At 40.0% G+C, this 18597-nt stretch overlaps 1 protein-coding gene across 1 annotated transcript; it reads left to right on the top strand.

Moving 5' to 3' along the window:
• Positions 1-814: 814 nt before the first annotated feature.
• Positions 815-3375, top strand: LOC147458366 (uncharacterized). Its single transcript, XM_086513021.1, has 2 exons — positions 815-2625; positions 2935-3375. The coding sequence occupies exons 1-2, from the start codon at positions 949-951 to the stop codon at positions 3214-3216; spliced, it is 1959 nt and encodes a 652-aa protein (XP_086369147.1). The 5' UTR covers positions 815-948; the 3' UTR covers positions 3217-3375.
• Positions 3376-18597: the final 15222 nt, after the last annotated feature.

An 18597-nucleotide genomic window follows, 5' to 3' on the forward strand; every position in this document is an offset into this window, starting at 1 on the left:
TAACGTATGCATGTAAAAAGGGCATCTTCTAAAGTTGTTCAATAACATGGAATCAAGTGTGTGGGTTGTGAGCATACAAGTAACATTTCCTAAGGATTCAATGTGGCGTTGGTGCATGTAATAGTGCGGAGTGATGTAAGCAGTACAATGATATGAGTGTGGGTTGAAAGCATGTTGTATGCAAATGGTTGAGACATTTTGTTTGGGGCCATGAAAACTTGGTATGGGGGCATCAAATGTCAAATGAGCAGGCGGTTGTTCAAAACGAGAAATGGTCTGTACAATAAAGGAAAGGAAGCAATTGGGACATGGCATCCATAACAACAAGAAGATCATCTGACAGCACAAGTTTAGATGTAATGACTTACTCTACAAGTACTTGTAGTATTTATTAAGAACAAATTCCTCGGAAGCAAACTAGTTGAAGAGCAGAGGTTTTGTGTTCAAAACTAAGACAATACAATTCATAAGGTGCGAAACACGACGATGATGATGGGGGGCAGACATGATGAATACGACGACAATGACCGTGTGCCTCGTGGGAACCGTACCAAATGTACAGTATTAATTTTGGAGACAGGTTTATGGTTTTGACTGTACGGCGTTTGAGCTTGTGGTTGAGGCTTTTCGCTCTTAGCTGCTTTCGCGCCATCTGCGCGTGGGCAGCTTATCTCTCTCTCTCTCTCTAACTATAAATCTCTCTGTCTTTCTCGCTCCGCAGAGTTATGGGAGGATCCCGTGTCGTTCATGCGATCCCAAGCCCCACATGATTCCCTCTCTGTTTTGCGAGCTTCTTCCTCACTCAAGCTCGCCATTGCCTTCTTCTCACACATTCCACCTCTATGGATTCGTTCTCTGCTTCGCCGCACCGCAACCCATTTCGACGTCAGCTCGCCCATTAATTCAGATCGCTCGCTTTGATCCGGCGGCCCTCATCACATCAGGAACATGCAAAGCCAGACTCGACTCCATAGCCGAGGAGCTTCAAACCCTGCGTCCATTGACCCAGGTACATACTTTCATAGCCCTGCCCACTATGCTGTTGCCCGCAAGGATCATGCAGGTCTTCGCAAAATCATACTTGGATTGCCCAAGCTCGCGCCAGTAGCAAGCGTGAATACAGAAAACGATTCCATTATGGAGGAGGCAAAGGCTGAGGCCTTGTCTGCAGTCATCGACAACAGAGATGTACCTGGCAGTGAAACTCCGCTGCATTTAGCGGTGAGACTTGGGGACGCTACGGCAACGGAGATTTTGATGTCTGCAGGGGCTGATTGCAGCTTGCAAAATGAAAATGGATGGAGTTCTCTTCAAGAAGCCATTGGCACCCGCCAAGACGCCATAGCTAGGATCATTGTAAAGCACTACCAGCCATTGGGGTGGGCAAAATGGTGTCGAAGACTACCCCGCATTGTTGCTACCATGAATCGAATGCGGGATTTTTACATGGAGGTGTCCTTCAACTTTGAGAGTTCTGTGATTCCTCTCATTGCAAGGGCAGCACCCTCCGACACCTATCGCATATGGAAGCGCGGTCCCAATTTCAGGACAGACATGACGCTTTCAGGATTCGATGGTTTCAAAATACAGCGGTCTGGGCAGTCCTTTCTCTTCTTGGGGGAAGGAAGCCAAGACGAGAGGCTACCTGCAGGGTCTCTGTGTGTATTTGATCATAAAACCAAAGAGATTTCCAATGCGTTAGATGGGGCTGACAGGGAACTTACGGACAGGGAGGTAGCGCAAGAGGTGTCTCTCATGGCTCAAACTAACTTGTACAGGCCAGGTATAGATGTTACGCAGGCGATCCTTGTTCCGCAGTTGTCATGGATATGGCAAGAAAAGGTAGAGATTGTTAATGGATGGAAAGCAAAAGTATATGAGATGCAGAATGTGATGCTTAGTGTGAAATCGAGACAAGTACCGGGGGCAATGTCCGATGAGGAGTTTTTTCAATCTCTGCCGAATTTGGACGGAGGTGAGGATGGCACAGGAGAGGACCTTGTGGATCTGATTTCCGGGAAAGAGAAGAAGCAACATGCAGACAAAGCTTCAACGTCGAAAATCAGGCATCAAGATGCAGGCAAGCAAAAAGCAAAGATGCAGGACACGAAAGCAGGAGAAGTTGTTGTTTCACCTAGTGCGCCTGCTTCGGTTACTGTCGATGATAGAAAAGGGTGGTTTGGGCGAAATCGGCGGTCTGTTCACCAGGAGCCTACTACAAAGCCTGCTCCTCCGAGAAAGTCATTTTCCGGTGAGATGAAAAGAAGCGATTATCTGGACGATGAAGAGGAAGAGCAAGCACAAAACAAGCAGTCAAGGTTTCAGAGGGGAAGACGATCCATTGATACTCAACGACCCACTGAGCGGGAACTGGAAGAGGCTTCCATGCATGTGAATGAAAAGAAGAACCGAATTAAAAGTCGGGCCCGGCCCACCAGTGATGGCAGCAAGGAAACCGAGTTCAAGAAAGGCTTAAGGCCTGTTCTTTGGCTTACTCCCGACTTTCCTCTCAAGATCGAAGAGTTACTACCTCTGCTAGACATCCTTGCAAACAAGGTCAAGGCCATTCGTCGACTCCGGGAGCTACTAACAACCAAGCTGCCACAAGGCACATTCCCTGTTAAGGTAGTCTTCATGATTAACTTGTCTCTCTCGTTTTTACATATTATCTCATTAACTTTTCTCTCTGTGTTTTTTTTGGGGGCATGTTAACTCTTAGTTTTAGTTTGTCTGGCTAAAGGCTGCTATTTTTCTCCTTGGTTCTCATCTGTGTATAGATTATTGGTTTTGAGAAGGGTACTCTTCATTCAGTGCCCTTCATTCAAAAGATATACACATATATACAAATTTACCTACATACATATACGCATACATACATACATACACACACACATATGCCAAATTACAAAAACTAATGGAGTTTCTCTGAACCAGATTGCCTTCCCTGTGATTCCGACCATTCGCGTTGTCATAACTTTCTCCAAATTTGAAGAAGTGCAATCCAACGAGGACTTTCGGACCCTGTCAAGTGGTCCTCGAACCCCCAACCCTGATGATCTCTTTGGGAGCGCATGGCTCTCATGGATCAAAGGGCCTGTGGCAAAGCCTACAGAACCACATCCAGAAGACGAGGGCGATCCCTTTGTCATTCCAAGGGATTACAAGTGGAAGAAGCCGGCTGCCCAAAAGGGGAAAAAGGTGGCTGCCAAGAAATGAAGATACAGGCATTGTCATCCAAATGCAAGCCTTTTGTACATATACATTAGTTCTTCCAGATCAAATTGGGCCCTTAACATTTTTATGGGGCATGTCAGAATATTGAAAAAGGTACATGTTTGTGAGGAGCATTCAGAAAAAGTTCTGGTTCTTTTCAAACATGTGTTGTCATGTAGGGTAGTCATTTTCATGTGGATGCAATCAGTAGTAAGGGCTGATGCAAAAGTGGTTGGTAATGACTTCCCCTTGAAGGAAATTGGGTGCTCAGATTTGCATTGATGTAGTCTCATTAGGGCTTGCCGGCGGCTGGAGGCTCGTTTCCCCCTTGTCCGCTTGCCGGCTCTAGCCCAAAAAATTAAAAAAAGTAAATGTAGTCTCCTCAACAAGTAGGAAAACTCTCTTGTTCAGCAGTTAATTAGCAAAGATATTTTTATACATACTCAGCACCAATGCACTAGTTTTTTTTTTTTTGCAAGTTCATACTTTGCACTTCTATGTGAGTGCTCAAGGACAAAAATACACCACATACATCTATCCACGAGCACCCGCGCCAATTTGATGCGCCTCTCCTTGAGTATGGTTATTTTGCCTTTGAAGTAATCAAGTCAACTATAACGTTGGATAATTAAAACCCAAATGGTAAATCAACTTGAACAAGTGAAGTAATCAAGTCAACTATAATGTTGGATAATTAAAACCCAAATGGTAAATCGACTTGAACAAGTGAAGTTGTTAACCATGGTGAATAAAACCCTTCTGGGCTTTATGCTTTTTGCCTTGGCAAATCATGTCCCTAGTGGATATGTTTAAACAAAAGACCCCTGCATTAGTCTAAGCCATTCACGACTCATTCAATCACATGCAATACTCTTAGGTGCAAGCATCCTCCATCGAGAGCTCCTACTATCCTAGTGGTCATCCAACTCGAGGGGTGCACTTCAAAAAATCCTATGTATCACATGCAACCGAAGGTTAATAAAAAACCCTTCTAAACATTTTATAGATTTGAATAAAATAACCCCTCTTCCTTCATAAACTTGTTCTTTTAAAGATTGAATTAATAATCCCTCTTGTTGATGTAATTCTATAATTGCTATGATCTAAAATATAACCTCTTATAGAGCGCACAGGATACACCAACTCAAGAAGGTGCACCTGCTGAGCAATTTGAACACATATGGGTCGATGTAAATGGCTAGTGAGCGTCCATTGACCTCAAATGATCTTTAAAGGGGCTACGGTTTTGGGCAAGCATTTCTTGGCAAGTGTTTTTTTATGTGGGACATCATGATATATTTTCCCCTAACAATATTATCCATCACACTTTTAGAGCATTGTTTCTTCCCCACTTCTCTGGACTAATTTTTTTTCCTTGCACCCTAATTTCGTTTTATATGTTCACCCTCATCGTTTCTTCAACCATGGATTTATTCTCACAATCTCTATCTTCGAGCAATGCCTAATTTCTCCACTCGTCTTATTGTCACTATCCTCTCTTCACAACCATCACTCTCGTCCCTTCTCTTTTCTATTTTTCTATTGCACACCCTCTCCTCTCTTCTCAACCACATGTTTCACCTCACACATCTGCTCTCTTCAAAACTTCACACACTTGGCCCGTTTCTTTTTTCCCCTCTCCATATCGGATGCCACATGCTCTCTCTCCCATTATTGTCCTATTTTTCTATGTACATTCCTCTTTGCTTTTTGTAAAAAGTGGAAGCATACAAGATATACATAGATTAAAGAGAGAACATACTTACCAATTATTTTAGTTCAAAATATATACAAAACTCTTCTTATTGAGATAAATAAAATCCTCTACTTCAAGAAGGGTAGCTTCAATATTGTCTTAAGGCGCTTTGAAGTTCCTCTAACTTGAGTAGAAGGTAGTGACTGAAGATATGCTTGCTTTTACTCAGTCCGAGACCACGGAAAAAAACTAAATACAAATGTTTCCATGTGAGATAAAGCTTTACTTCGTTTCATCACTCTACAAAGTATGGACAAGTAGATGATTGCTCCTTCTTGATCTCCACATCATACATATGACTTCTTTCCTAAGGGGTTGGAAATATTTAAAAAATATCATGAACTTTCTCTATTTAAATAGCATTCTGTGTGATCTCTTATTTCAAGTCAAGTGCCTTTTTAATGCTCTTGGTTACCTTCTTATAAATAAAAGAGCAATATTTGAAAGAAAACACATAACCTATACATGTCTCTGCCTCCTTATAGATAGAAGAGTGATAACTGAAAAAATCACATAGCCAATACATGGCCATTCATCCACTCTAAAGGGTTCCATAAGTGTCAAGAGATGTGCTTGGTTTACTTCTCATCTCCTCGACTCATAAACACATTACTCCATCTTTTGTTAATTTAGTCCTTTTTTGTTGGCCATATGCTTGGTGGAAGCTGGGGTTCTGGATCTATGGTGTGATCCACCATAGATCCTTTGTTAGATTAGTCCTTTGTTGTTGGCCATATGCTTGGTGGAAGCTGGGGTTCTGGATCTATGGTGCGATCCACCATAAAACAATGGATACATGATCTTGACAACATCACATCACATACATGGTCATTCATCCACTCTAAAGGGTTTTGTAAGTGTCAAGAGATGTGCTTGGTGTACTTCTCATCTCCCCGACTCATGAACACATTACTCCATCTTTTGTTAAATTAGTCCTTTGTTGTTGGCAATATGCTTGGTGGAAGCTAAGGTTCTGGATCTATGGTGTGATCCACCATTAACAATGGATAAATGATCTTGACAACATCACATCATTTGCCATAGAGAACCATTGTGATGCCTACAGTACCTTCGAAATATGGTACAGGAATGATCTTAGTACTACACACCAAGACCTTGTTGCCTCTTCTCCTTCCATTTTCTATCTCAATAGACATTAATTTGCTGCCAATTGGGGTGTATTGTATGGCTTAAAATATTGAGTCACATTTTGTTTATATCCCTTATGTTTGACTTTGTCCTCCTAATTCATGTCCTTTGTGGAAAACTGTCTTCTTGGATTAACCTTTTGTTTTTGTTCTTGTGCACGTTGTACTCATGTGAATGATTGGCATCATTGTCATTGATGTCTTTTGTCAAGCTGATTTTGAATCATTTATTAAATAGACTAGACCCTAGGTCGTGGATGTTCTCTTTATAAATGTAATACTATTCTAAGCACTTTTGCTCGAGTATTTTTTTATCGAGTATTTTAACTTGGACCCAGGCCAACATGTTTACCTATAAGAAATACAAAACAATTTTTGTGCTTTGCAGAATTCCCTTTGTCATATATGTAGTTCATTCATCATTCAAGAAGATTTTTTTTCAAAACCTTCACCTGCCAATGAGTTGCCATCCTTGTTGTCGAACAAATTGGTCCACATGTTCTTGCCCCATCTATGCCTTCCTCTACCCTTGTCATTGCATTTCTCCCAAAAGTAAGGATACCCACCATCTGGTCATCAAATCTCTAGGAAAGGGATGTCTTGAACTTATATATGTCCATTGTGCCAACATTGTCATTTTTATTAGCCTCTACCCTTGTCATCCCCACCAATGTTAGATATGTTATTGTTGCTTTAGTGTGCATCGTTCTCTACTTCTTACATATTTTTTATGCTCTTGTTTAGCCAATGGGTGACATACTTTCAGCGGAGCTGGAGACATTTCTTGCATATGAATAACTCCAAGATAGTGTGTGAACAACTTTTAGATGAGATCTAGGAAAGCTTGCATTTCATGAACGGGTTGATTATGCCAATCAGGTTGGAATGTTTCAAGATGCTTGGCACATCAACACAATCAAGAAGATAAGTGCCCTGGTGCGGTGGAAGCAGTATGGTAGAGAAAAGTGCTCCGAGGGTGCACCTTTAAGAAACTATTCATATCACGTGCGCTCAAAGGGTATTGAAAAAACCCCTTTCAAAGGGACTTATATGCTCTAGGTAATAAAATGTCTCCTTTTTTGTCAAAGCTTACGGGCTTTTCTCTAAAATAAATTAAAAAACCCCTTTCATTAATATAATTTTGTTAAAATGTTAAAATTTTGGCAAATTAAAAAACCCATTCATTTGAACTCACGTGGTAACTTACATATCTAAGAGGTGAACCTGAGGAAAAGTGGAATTGCAACATATAGCAGTTCGAGTGTTGCAAGCAATGGAAGTTGTGAAAAATTGGTATGCCTTTGAATTCATGTGCCATGTGTAAAATGCGATCGATCATCCATCTACAAATATGGCCACAAGAGCACTAGAGCAATGCTTTAAAAATTACAAATACATAAGACTAGTAGAAAAAGCTAGAATTATGATTAGCCAAAGTGGGAGGTGGCATCTCAATGTTTGGATATAGAGGATGTTGATGATATGGTGCCAATATTTGACAATGGTGATCAATAATGACATCATGTAATACTCCATTTATGTAATGCAAGCCATCAGTATTGACATACACTATTGTAATTTATAGGCAATTCTTTAAAGTTTTACAAATCAAATCTTCTTACTCCTCCCTCTCTCTCTCTCTCTCTCTCTCTCTCTCTCTCTCTCTCTCTCTCTCTCTCTCTCTCTCTCTCTCTCTCTCTCTCTCTCTCTCTCTCTCAAATTTCTTTAAAGGAGCAAGAGACAAATTTGTATTAAAATAGCTGTGAGGTTTCAAAATTATATACAGCTCTAATAAAAATGACAAACCAATCAGGTTACGAAATGATATATACATTGTGGTCTACAATAGGATATACAATTTTTTGCTCTAAATTGTTGGAATCAGGGTTGCAGGAAAACACACTGCTTGGAAAAGGCGAAGGAAGCTCAAGGCACACAACACAGAGTGTTTTACTTAGTGTGCAATGAAAGATAGATAGCCCTAGAATGATGGGCATATATACAATGCACGGGGGGAAAAACCTCCTAGTGAGGGAAAAAACGCCTCAACGGTCCTAAGTGTGTCACACACATCACTAGCACATGTATATGGTAACAAATCCCCCCTAGAGTGATGCGGTGAACGAGAGCTGTCACATAGAGAAAAGGGAAGTGCCATGCCCTGAGTACATGAGCGAAAAGCTTCGAACTTCTCGCGAGACAATGCCTTTGTGAAAAAATCTACAAGGTTGTCCTGGTTGGCACATAAGCGAAGCTGATCTCTCTTGTTGAGAGCCTCTTCCTGACATAGTAGTAATGCACCTCAATGTGCTTTGTGCAAGCATGAAAAATTGGGTTCCTCGCAACTGCCAATGCGCTATGACTGCCAGTGTAGATAGTGTTGCAGTGTCCTATCCAACACACAAATTAGCCATAAGGTGTCTGAGCCATACGCACTCAACCGTACTTGTGAATATTGCCATGTACTCAGCCTCACAATAGAAGTGGCCACATTAGGTTTCTTCTTGCTCAACCATGATATACATGAACTGCCAAGCATGAAACAAAACCCACTAGTGGACACTTGCTGTCAAAAAAACCAGCCCAATCTGAGTCTGAAAAAGCATGTAAGTTTGGCGGCAATGATCCCCCCTTGGGATAAAAAAAGCCAAGATGTAAAGTGCCACTCAAGTAGTGAAACATCCTCTTGACATCCTGCCAATGCTTAGACCCTGGGCTGTGCATGAATTTGCCAACCTGTGAGACTCCAAATTGAATATACCTCGTGTTGCATACATAAATCAGGCAGCCAACAGCAGTTTGGTAAAGAGTGACATAATCAGCAGGATCACCAGCATCATGAAGACTCAACTTCAAACATGTTTCCATGGGAGTGGCAATAGGTTTGCAATCCTCAAGTCCAAACTTACATAATGTCTCTATGTAATTTTTCTGACACAAGGCAATACCACCATTACACTGCTTAAATTGTATACCCAAGTAATGATGCAACAATCCCAAATCTTTCATCTTGAAAGTAGCATTCAAATCAGCCTTAAATCAGCAATATGCTCTCATTTGGTCCAGTGATCACTCAACAAATCATTTACATAGAGAACCACAATGAGAAGTGCATCAACATCATGCTTTACATACAATGTGCTTCCTGTTGAACTCTTACAAAATCCTCGTTTGACCAAATGAGTATCAGCTTTCTCATATCAAGCACGAGGAGATTGCTTCAACCCATACAAAGCTTTCTTACATCTACACACTTTATCCTCTTTTTCTTTCTTGACAAAATCATGAGGCTGCATTACGTAAACTTCCTTAAATATGTCACCAGTCAAGAGAAAAGTAACAATGTCTGACTGATGTACATCCCAACCAAAATGAGCTGCCAATGCACATAGAAAACACACACTAGTCATACAACAAGTGAGAGAAAAAGTCTCTTCATAATCTATGTCTTTTTGCTGTACATAACCCTTTGCAACAAGTTGAGCCTTATAGCGATCAATCTCGCCATCCAGCTTGTGTTTTAACTTGTAAAACCAATTTGTACCAATGGCCTTTTTGCTAGGAGGCAAATCCCATAAAGTCCATGTGTCATTTTCTATAAGTGCATCATATTCAGATTGCATGGTAGCCATCCAATTTTTTGATATGTGTGCTTCATCAAAAGACAGAGGTTCCTCAACATCATGTAAGCTAGACACAACCAAAGCATAACAATCTGATGCATAAGATGCATGGCAAGAACCTGAATGGGTACGACTAGACAAAGGTGCATCCAATTTATTGTCACACAAAGTATGCACCAGCCATTTAGGCATACCTCTAGCATGCTCATTCTCAACCCTTTCCTCATCAAATACATCATGTAAATCTGCATCAATAATAGGCTGATCTGTAACATTTTCAAAAATCCCCATAGGCTGTACATTTGCCTCATTTGATTTACATTTGAACTCCCTGAAAAGAGGCAACAAAGTGTCATAAATGTCCTGTGAGCTGACATTAGTGTCTCTAGTACATGCCCATGAGACCAAGATACACTTTGTTTGCGAATGATACAGCATGTAATCTTTGCTTTCAGCACTGTAACCAGCAAAAATACATTTTACAACCTTATCATCCAATTTTTTGTGTTGTGTTTGTGGCACCAAAGCATATGCCAAACAGCCAAAAACACGCATGTGCTCAATAGAAGGCTTTCTATCATGCCATGTTTTTATGGAGCAATAGACTGCAAAGATTTTGTAGGACACCTATTAAGTACATAAGTGGCACACATAATGGAATCAAGCCAAAACAAATGTGGCTATATCCTAACTATATTAAGCACATATCTATATCCTAACTATTGTTTCCCTTTTATCTTCCCATATTAAATTTAATACAAGAAAATCATTTGGTAAAGTTAGATATTATATTTTATGACATTACCTCTCTCTTGAAATCATAGTCGTCCTCCACTATGAGGTAGAGAAGATGAAGCCTAGTCATTAGTACACGTTTCTTAGCGGGTAGAGGATCCCTTTTTACCCTACGACATCATTCTAGAATGGATGACTAATCCATTTGGTGCTTGGGAGACTTAGCTGCCGCAAACATGTCTCCTCTTTAATCCATATCATACTTCCAAAGTAGAGTGACAAGTTCTACTTGGTGTTTGGGAAACTTCTTCACCACAAACATGATCATAAACATGCATACTTCTTAAATTTTGTGCACAATAAAAGAAAGAGAATGAGTCTTATAAGACAAAAACATTGTTCATTTAAAATGCATTTTCATTTTCTTACTCTAGTGTAGCATTGTAAGCATTGACAAGGTTCATATTATCCTTAAGCTAGGTTCCTTGCATCCATCTAGCATCTTTAAAAGGATAATTATCAAAATTAACAAGATATCATTGGATAATGTTATCGTTTCTTAGTACCTTTTCTTCATGCCGAAGAACTGATTAGGGCTGCAACACCTCTTCTTGATCTTCGACCTCTGGTGGGTCCTCCATTATTGGTTCTTTTGGTGGCTCTCCTTTGTAAGGCTTGAGTAGGCTCACATGGTTAGCATTGTGAATGAGCCAATGGTTGGGAAACTTCAACTAATAAGCCATCTCATTGATTGGCTTAAGAATTTTAAAAGAAAGAACCATAGTATCTTTTTGCTAGTTTAGCATAATACTCCTGGTGGCTCGTAGGATTCTTGACCGTAGTATGCTTTAGATGACCCTTGAGAAACTTTAGCAAGACCCAATCATTTTTCTTAAAGGCTAAGGCTCTTCTGTGCTTATTAGTAGCAACCCTTTTTGCCTTTTCTATGAGATGGATATAACATTTTTAATCTTTGGAAAAGATTCTTGTAAGTCTCGGCTATATTCATCAACAACGAAGATCTTCCCATATACCTTAAGTCATAAGGGACTTTTGGATCTTCCCTCTTTAACCTCGAAAGGTGCTTTCCCCATAGAAGTATATACAATGTCATTGTACACATACTCTATAAGAGTTAGATACTTCTCTCATTGAGAACGTTGATCTATTTCCATGACATAGGCTTTTAGTTTATTCAAGAATCTTTAAATTAGTTATTCCACTTTGGTCATCCGTTTGTGGATGATAAGCCGAAAGAGAAATTTAATCTACTTCCTAGATTCTCAAAGAGACCCTTCTATAAATTCTTGGTCATTCTAGGATCTTTGTGGATGTTGGCAAGCCATGATACTTGAAAATTTGAGATCTAAAGAGGGTTGTCATTTGATGTGCCTTAATAGTATTTTTGACAAGCATAGAGTGTGTTTTCTTGCTAAGCTTGTCGATTGAAAAAATTCAAGTTGCTCCCTCGATCAAATTTCAATTTTTGGTATACCACGCATTTTGAAACATACTCTTGTATGTAATTTCATGGTAGACCAACATAAATATATTTCTACTCCTCAAAGAGTAGATTATGGAATCCCTCTTTGCCCCGCATAAGAGAAGCATAGGATTCATACATGAATTTCTTATTGTACGGGTGAGTAACACATAGCCTATTGCCGTTTGGAAGGTAACTATCCTTCAAGGTGAATGGTTCTTTATTTTCTTCCCTAATGCAAAGGTTGTAATTACCTACTTAAAATCTTGGTCAGTAGCATACTCATCTATCATAAAAGATAGATCATTGTGAGTTGCTACAGACACTACATTTACCCTTGGCCGTTAAGAAAGTGCATCAACCACTTGATTGTGCTTGCCAGCAACGTGAGCAATATGAAATTTAAATTGCAAAAACAAAAAATCCCACCTCATTTGTTTTTCGGAGAGCTTGGTTTGCATCATGAAGTTCTTGAGGCTTTGTGATCCATTCGTAGGATGAATGAAGCCCCAAGAGATAGTGCTTCCATGTGCCTAGGGCATGTAGAATAGCTAAAAGCTCTTTTTCGTATATGCCCAAGACCCGTTCATCAGCATTGAGCATTCGGCTCTCATATGCTATGGCAACCCTTCTTGAAGCAAAACTGCTCCAAGGAAATCACCACAAGCATCACATCGGACCTCAAATGGCTTTGAGATATTTGAAAGCATAAGGATTGGTTGGGAGGTAAGCTTGTCAAAAACATTTTGTTCTTTAGTAGTCCATGAGTACTTAACGTTCTTCCTTGTTAAGTCATGCAATGGTCCTGCTATTTGAGAAAATTTAGCTATGAAGCATCTATAGTATGCACACATACCAATAAAGCTTCTTAGCTCATGTAGATTTCTTGGATTAGGTCATGATTTTATTACCTCCAACTTTGATGGATTCATACATATACCATCTTGAGAGATAGCGTGACCTAAATATTGAATCTCTTGTATGAAAAATTCACTTTGCTTTTGATTAATGAAAAGCTTATTCTCTCTCACAACTTGAGGGCGGCTGGAGCATTTGTCAAGCCAAAACCTGCAACTTATCAAATATATCTTCTACCCACGGCAGGGAAAATCTTTTTTTTAAAAAGTGATCATATTTAGTGCTCTATAGTCGACACACAAGTGATATGTGCCATTTTTCTTTTGCACTAAAAGTACTGGTGAATAGAATGGAGGTCTCACCATTCCTTTTTCCACCAATTCATGCACTTATCTCATGATCTCCTCTTGTTGAGCTTGTGAAACTCAATAAGGAGGTTTATTAGGCGGTGAGCTTCCTAGTAGAAGCTCTATTGCATGGTCATCATCCCCTTGTTTTGGAGGTAGCTCACTAGGGATGTCATCAATGAAAACATCTTGGAATCCATTTAGGAAATTAGAAAACTCTAATTCCTCTTGATTCCTTTATTGCTACTTGTGAAAACATTAGAATCATTTGCAGTTTCTCTAACAAAAATCATATACGCAAAAATAGAGCTTTTCATTGACTTATCAAAAGCAAGCTATTTACCAGGGATATGGTGTTCCTCGACTCATTAGCATCTATGTACATGTTATTTTTCGTGTAGGTGAAATAGATTCTCCCTTCAGGGAACTTCATGCTGGCAGCCATGCGATTGAACCATGGTGCCCCTAGGATAGCGTCCTCATGTTGGAGAGGAGAGATAAAAAAAATCTTCTTTGTCAATGTAGCTTTGGACATGAAGACTCAACTTCCCAATCAAGGGAGTAATGGAGGATTGCTATCCCTTGAAATCTTCATCGACAGTTACAATATCTCCCATCTCAAAATCTTGAATGCCCAACTTAGTGGCCAACTCTGTTGATATGAAGTTGTGAGTAGAGGGTCAAACAAGATGAAGGAATCATGCTCCCTTACTTTTCCCCAAGCATAGGAGAGGAATGAGCCTTTGCAATGAGTATCCTCTTTTGGAGCTTCAACCATGGAAGCTCTAAGAGTGTCATCGAGTACATTTTTTTTGGGGCAAGAATGATAACCATGTCCTTGCTCCCCACACTGAAAGCATTTATGGTCTTTATGAAAGGCCTCTAATTTTTACCTTTATAAGATCCTTTCTCCTTGGCCTTGTTGTTGTTGGTGTTGGTGTTGCCTTGGGAAGACTTTTGAGCATTGCTCTTCCCTTTAGCTTCATTCTGATCCTTGTTTTTCATGGGCTTTAAATTTCTTCTCACCCCTTGTTGGAAATTGATCCTTGAAGCAACCATAGTGTGGTGGATGGCTTCAGTGATAGGGCTAGGCCATTGTGAGTTGACATACTCGGCCATTTCTTCAGGTAATACCGCACAAAATTGTTTCTTTTGTTTGGAGAAGTCTATTCTTTGAAAGGCTGTAGCTTTGAGATGTAAATCTCAAAACCTGTCTACATATTTGTGGATAGACTCTTTGAAGAGTAGCTTCAAACTTCGCCATTTGATGAGCACTTTGTCCTTGGCATCACTTGCAAGGAATTGCTTCATCATGGAAACTCGTAAAGTTTTCCATGTCTTTGGGGCCTTTCCATTGCCACAAAGGCTAGCCCACCACAGATTCCTGGAAGTGCATATCTACATTGTGTGGCTTGGAGGACTCCGTGAAGCCCTCGTCTCGAAAGGCTGCAACAAATTGTTGGATGAAGGCCAATACATTTTTGGTGGCACCATTGCCATCATAGGTGAGAAAAGAGAGACTCTTTCCTCCCTCTTTGAATTTCTTGAGCTTTTGGGACCTTCGCCATATATGCATGGTAAGTTTTGCGATGTCCTCCCCTCTTGTATTCTCTAGGAGAATAACTATTGCTTTCGTCGGAAGAGGAGGAAGGTGCAGAAGAAGGAGAAGAAGGTGACCTTCTTCTTGCCTTTTTCTTCCTTTGTTTCCTCTCTTCCCTTTTGGAATGACAAGGAGAAGGACTATGGGTTAACCGTTTCCTCTTAGGAGGAGTTGGCGATCATCTAGACCGCCGTCTTCGTGGAGCCACATCTTCAGAGGAACTTAGGGATTCATTACTTTCTCGTTCTTTGGATTCCTCCTCTCGTATGGGAGAGAGTCTTCTTCTGGGGGTCTCATCAAGAGGCCTCCTAAGCTCTCTCTACTCTTGGCGAGGAAGGGAAATCCCATAAGCACGAAGTTGTTGAGTAATTTCAGCTTGCAAAGTAGGGTTGCCCATAGCTTGATACAACCTAGTAACAAGATAATTGATAAACATGCGGGCATCATCATTAGCACCTTCATGTGCAAAATCAAAGTTATCAATGTTCATTCTAATCTCTTGGTTATTGTCAGCCATGCTAATTATACTTATGTGTTTACTTAGTGTATTTGCTTTCAAAACCTTAGTTGCTACTCCTCTTAGCCTTTGGGAATAAGCACTTAAGTATCTACACCCACGCTCGAATTGGTTAATTATAGAGAGTAGTGGGTTGGGTCCAACATAGCAGAATTGCTGAGGGATAGCTCCTTTCGGACTTCTTATGGCTCAATAATGGTAAAGTCATAGGCAAGTCTAAAAAGACCCCATTATTAAAACCAAAGCTCCCACGGTGTGCTCTATATCCCACATACTAGGCTCAACAAAACCGATAATAGATCCAGTCCCACTTATCCTAATATAATTAAAAAAATCAACCATTGATATGCTACTTAAGGACCTCTCTTCTTAAGCAAGAAAATAGAAACCAAATGCTCTAATACCAACGTAATGGAAATGGTTTATGAACTTTGAGAATAGTGGAATTAAGAGAATTAGAGTGAGCATTTTTGTGAAATTACTTTTAGAACATAGAGGGTGAACTTAATTGATGGTAGCAACATAAACATAGTACTTAATTAACTTGGCATGAACAATAGTTTTGCAAGAGAGAGAGTATTCGAGAACATGACAATAGTTGTGGACCGGATTTACTTGGAACCGGTCCCCCCTCCAAAAGGCGTTTGTATTGTAGATTCTCCAATCAAGAGAGACTTGTTACAATAGAATCTTTGTGTTCCTTGTGACCTTGGTGATGCTATGAAGATGGAAAGCTTCACATATCACGAGCTTAACATAAACTTTGCAAAAAGCATTAACTATCCCAAGCCTCAGTCCCAAGGCTTCAAACACCTTCGAAGGTGGAGAGTTAGCGTGGAATGAGGGTAAGGAAGAGGAAGAATCATTCATAGGAAAAAGAAATAGTTCCTCACTTATAATCACTCTTCTTGATTAGCATAGCATAATAGCATAGTAATGAAGATGAAGCAGATGGCAAGCTTAAGCATTGAAGCATGGCTCTTGGTTGGATTTGCATTCCATAGCCAAGAGTGTTGGTGTAGGCTCTCCACTTCTCAACAAGCTTGGAGAAGGAGATGGAGCTCTTGCACTTTGCACTCCAGAGAATGAGAAAAATGTGTGTGTGTGTGTGTGTGTGTGTGTGTGTGTGTGTGGGAGAGTATACCCCCCTCTCATGCTTGGTCCACCTCTCTCTCTCTCTCTCTCTCTCTAGTAATATTTAATTATATCATTTGGAACATGTGTCCTCTTTTCCCTCTTTGAGAGAAAGAACTTAATTATTTATTTTGATGCATCTAAATTCTCATTGGACCCTTTAAAGCCTATCCAACAGGATTCAAGCACATCATGAGGGCCACATGTGGATAATTTTTTGAACACGTGTGTGTTTTATGCTTCTTAAGTCATTTGGTTTGATTTGAATACTTTAAGCACTTAGTCAATCAAGCATATGTCTTTTATGCTTCTTAAGTCATTTGGTTTCAATTGAATACTTCAAGCCTTAGTCAATCAAGCGTGGAAACATTTATGCCTCTTGAGAATATATCTTTGAATTTAACATTTCAAAAACCTTAATCATTTAACTATAAAAATAACCTCAAGCTTTGGGCAAGGTTCCCACAACCACTTTAATCATCTTAGCACCTCATACTTGGGTAGGATTTCCACCTTGAGGTTAGCCCTAGCTTGCGTAAGGTCAAATGACTTTTTAACACTAACTTTTCAACACGGAGGCCACTGGAGTGCATTATAGGTCTCATCTCTGTGACCCATGCTCATATTGGAGTCTTGCAATATGCTGGAAGAACTAGCAAAAGCCTGGCAAATGAGGGTATTTTCTTCTATGACCATTTCTACCAACTCAATCATAGGAATCTGAGAGAAGTGTTGGTGAAGATTCCACTACCAACCAACTGGAACTCCGTGGATTGGCCCATTCCCGACATAACAATGAGTGAGGCATTGAGGAGCAGGCTCATAGGGATGTTCAGAGGTCTCTTCGAAACACTATACCCACTAAATTTGTGAAACTTGTAAATTTTTGTCTTGTTGGTCTCTTTGTTGAGTTATTTCATATCTACAAAGTACATGTTGCTAAAACTATGCTGCTCGCAAATCATTTGATTCCCTCTTGTGTGATAAGCTTTTGATCGAGGGTGGTATGTGAAAGAAACAGATGGCATATGTTGCGAGATTTCTCTTGACACTTTCATTGTCAAGTATATGCTTGCGACACAGACATTAATAATCTCCTTTTGGTACAAGCATTCTCACATTGTTGAAGGTTGCTATGTGCCTATGGATCAAGAGGCAGCAAGTTTGGCAAACAATGTTGTCATAGACGTGGAAGTGGTGGACAAAGACCTAAATCTTATGACAGTAATCATAATAAGGCAGCAATGCAATCTTTTGCAACTTTGACATGACATAGTTGAGGAGACTGCCGACATTGACTCCGTAAACTTTTATTTCTTGATGGGCGGACGAAGAGTAATGCAACAAAGGGAGAAGCATTTTTGGCCGTATTCAAATTGTGGACATGTAATCAGGCCTGAATGGCTTCAACAAAATGTAACTTTTTTGACTAGTTTAATCTTAATATCAAGTGTTTGCCCAAGGGTCTCTCTCTCTCTCTCTCTCTCTCTCTCTCTCTCTCTCTCTCTCTCTCTCTCTCTCTCTCTCTCTCTCTGTGTGTGTGTGTGTGTGTGTGTGTGTGTGTGTGTATTAGAAACACATAGACAGGTAGATAATATCAATTTACGGTATAAACAATGAATTGCTAAGTACATTTGTAAGTACAAATTCTGATGTGCTCAATGGGCTTAAGTACATTGCTTGCAGGTATGGAACCCAAGTGTCCTCTAGGTAAAAATCGTGAAGATGTCCTTCAAATGAAGGTGGGGAAATAGTAGTGCCGGGTGGATTAAGTAAACCCTTATGTGGTGTGTCATCAATCGACAACATTGAGAACATCATAAGGCATATTGATATGTTCAAAGGGCTTGTATAAAAGTGGTACATTAGCTTTAGTTGGGTGAAAATGTCCCGCGATGGTATTAAAATTTCTTTGACTATACACAAAATAAAAATCCGATCTTTGAATTTCAGCCAAATTGCAACTATGGTAACAAGGGGATTCAGGTTTGGGGCCTCCATTGAAGACCAGATAGCAACCCTAAACCATGGAATCAAAAATTCAAAAATTCTTTTGTGCCTGGTCGAATCAAAATTCTGACATCTCCCAAGCAAAAACTACAAAAATCGGAGAACTCTGTATGTACACTGTACGGCTGTCGTAGCAGCAACAATCCATTGAAATCCAAGATAATCAATCTCTG

Source organism: Adiantum capillus-veneris, chromosome 5 (genome assembly GCF_014529385.1).
Source record: "Adiantum capillus-veneris isolate H3 chromosome 5, ASM1452938v2, whole genome shotgun sequence".
In the NCBI taxonomy this organism is placed as follows: Eukaryota; Viridiplantae; Streptophyta; class Polypodiopsida; order Polypodiales; family Pteridaceae; genus Adiantum; species Adiantum capillus-veneris.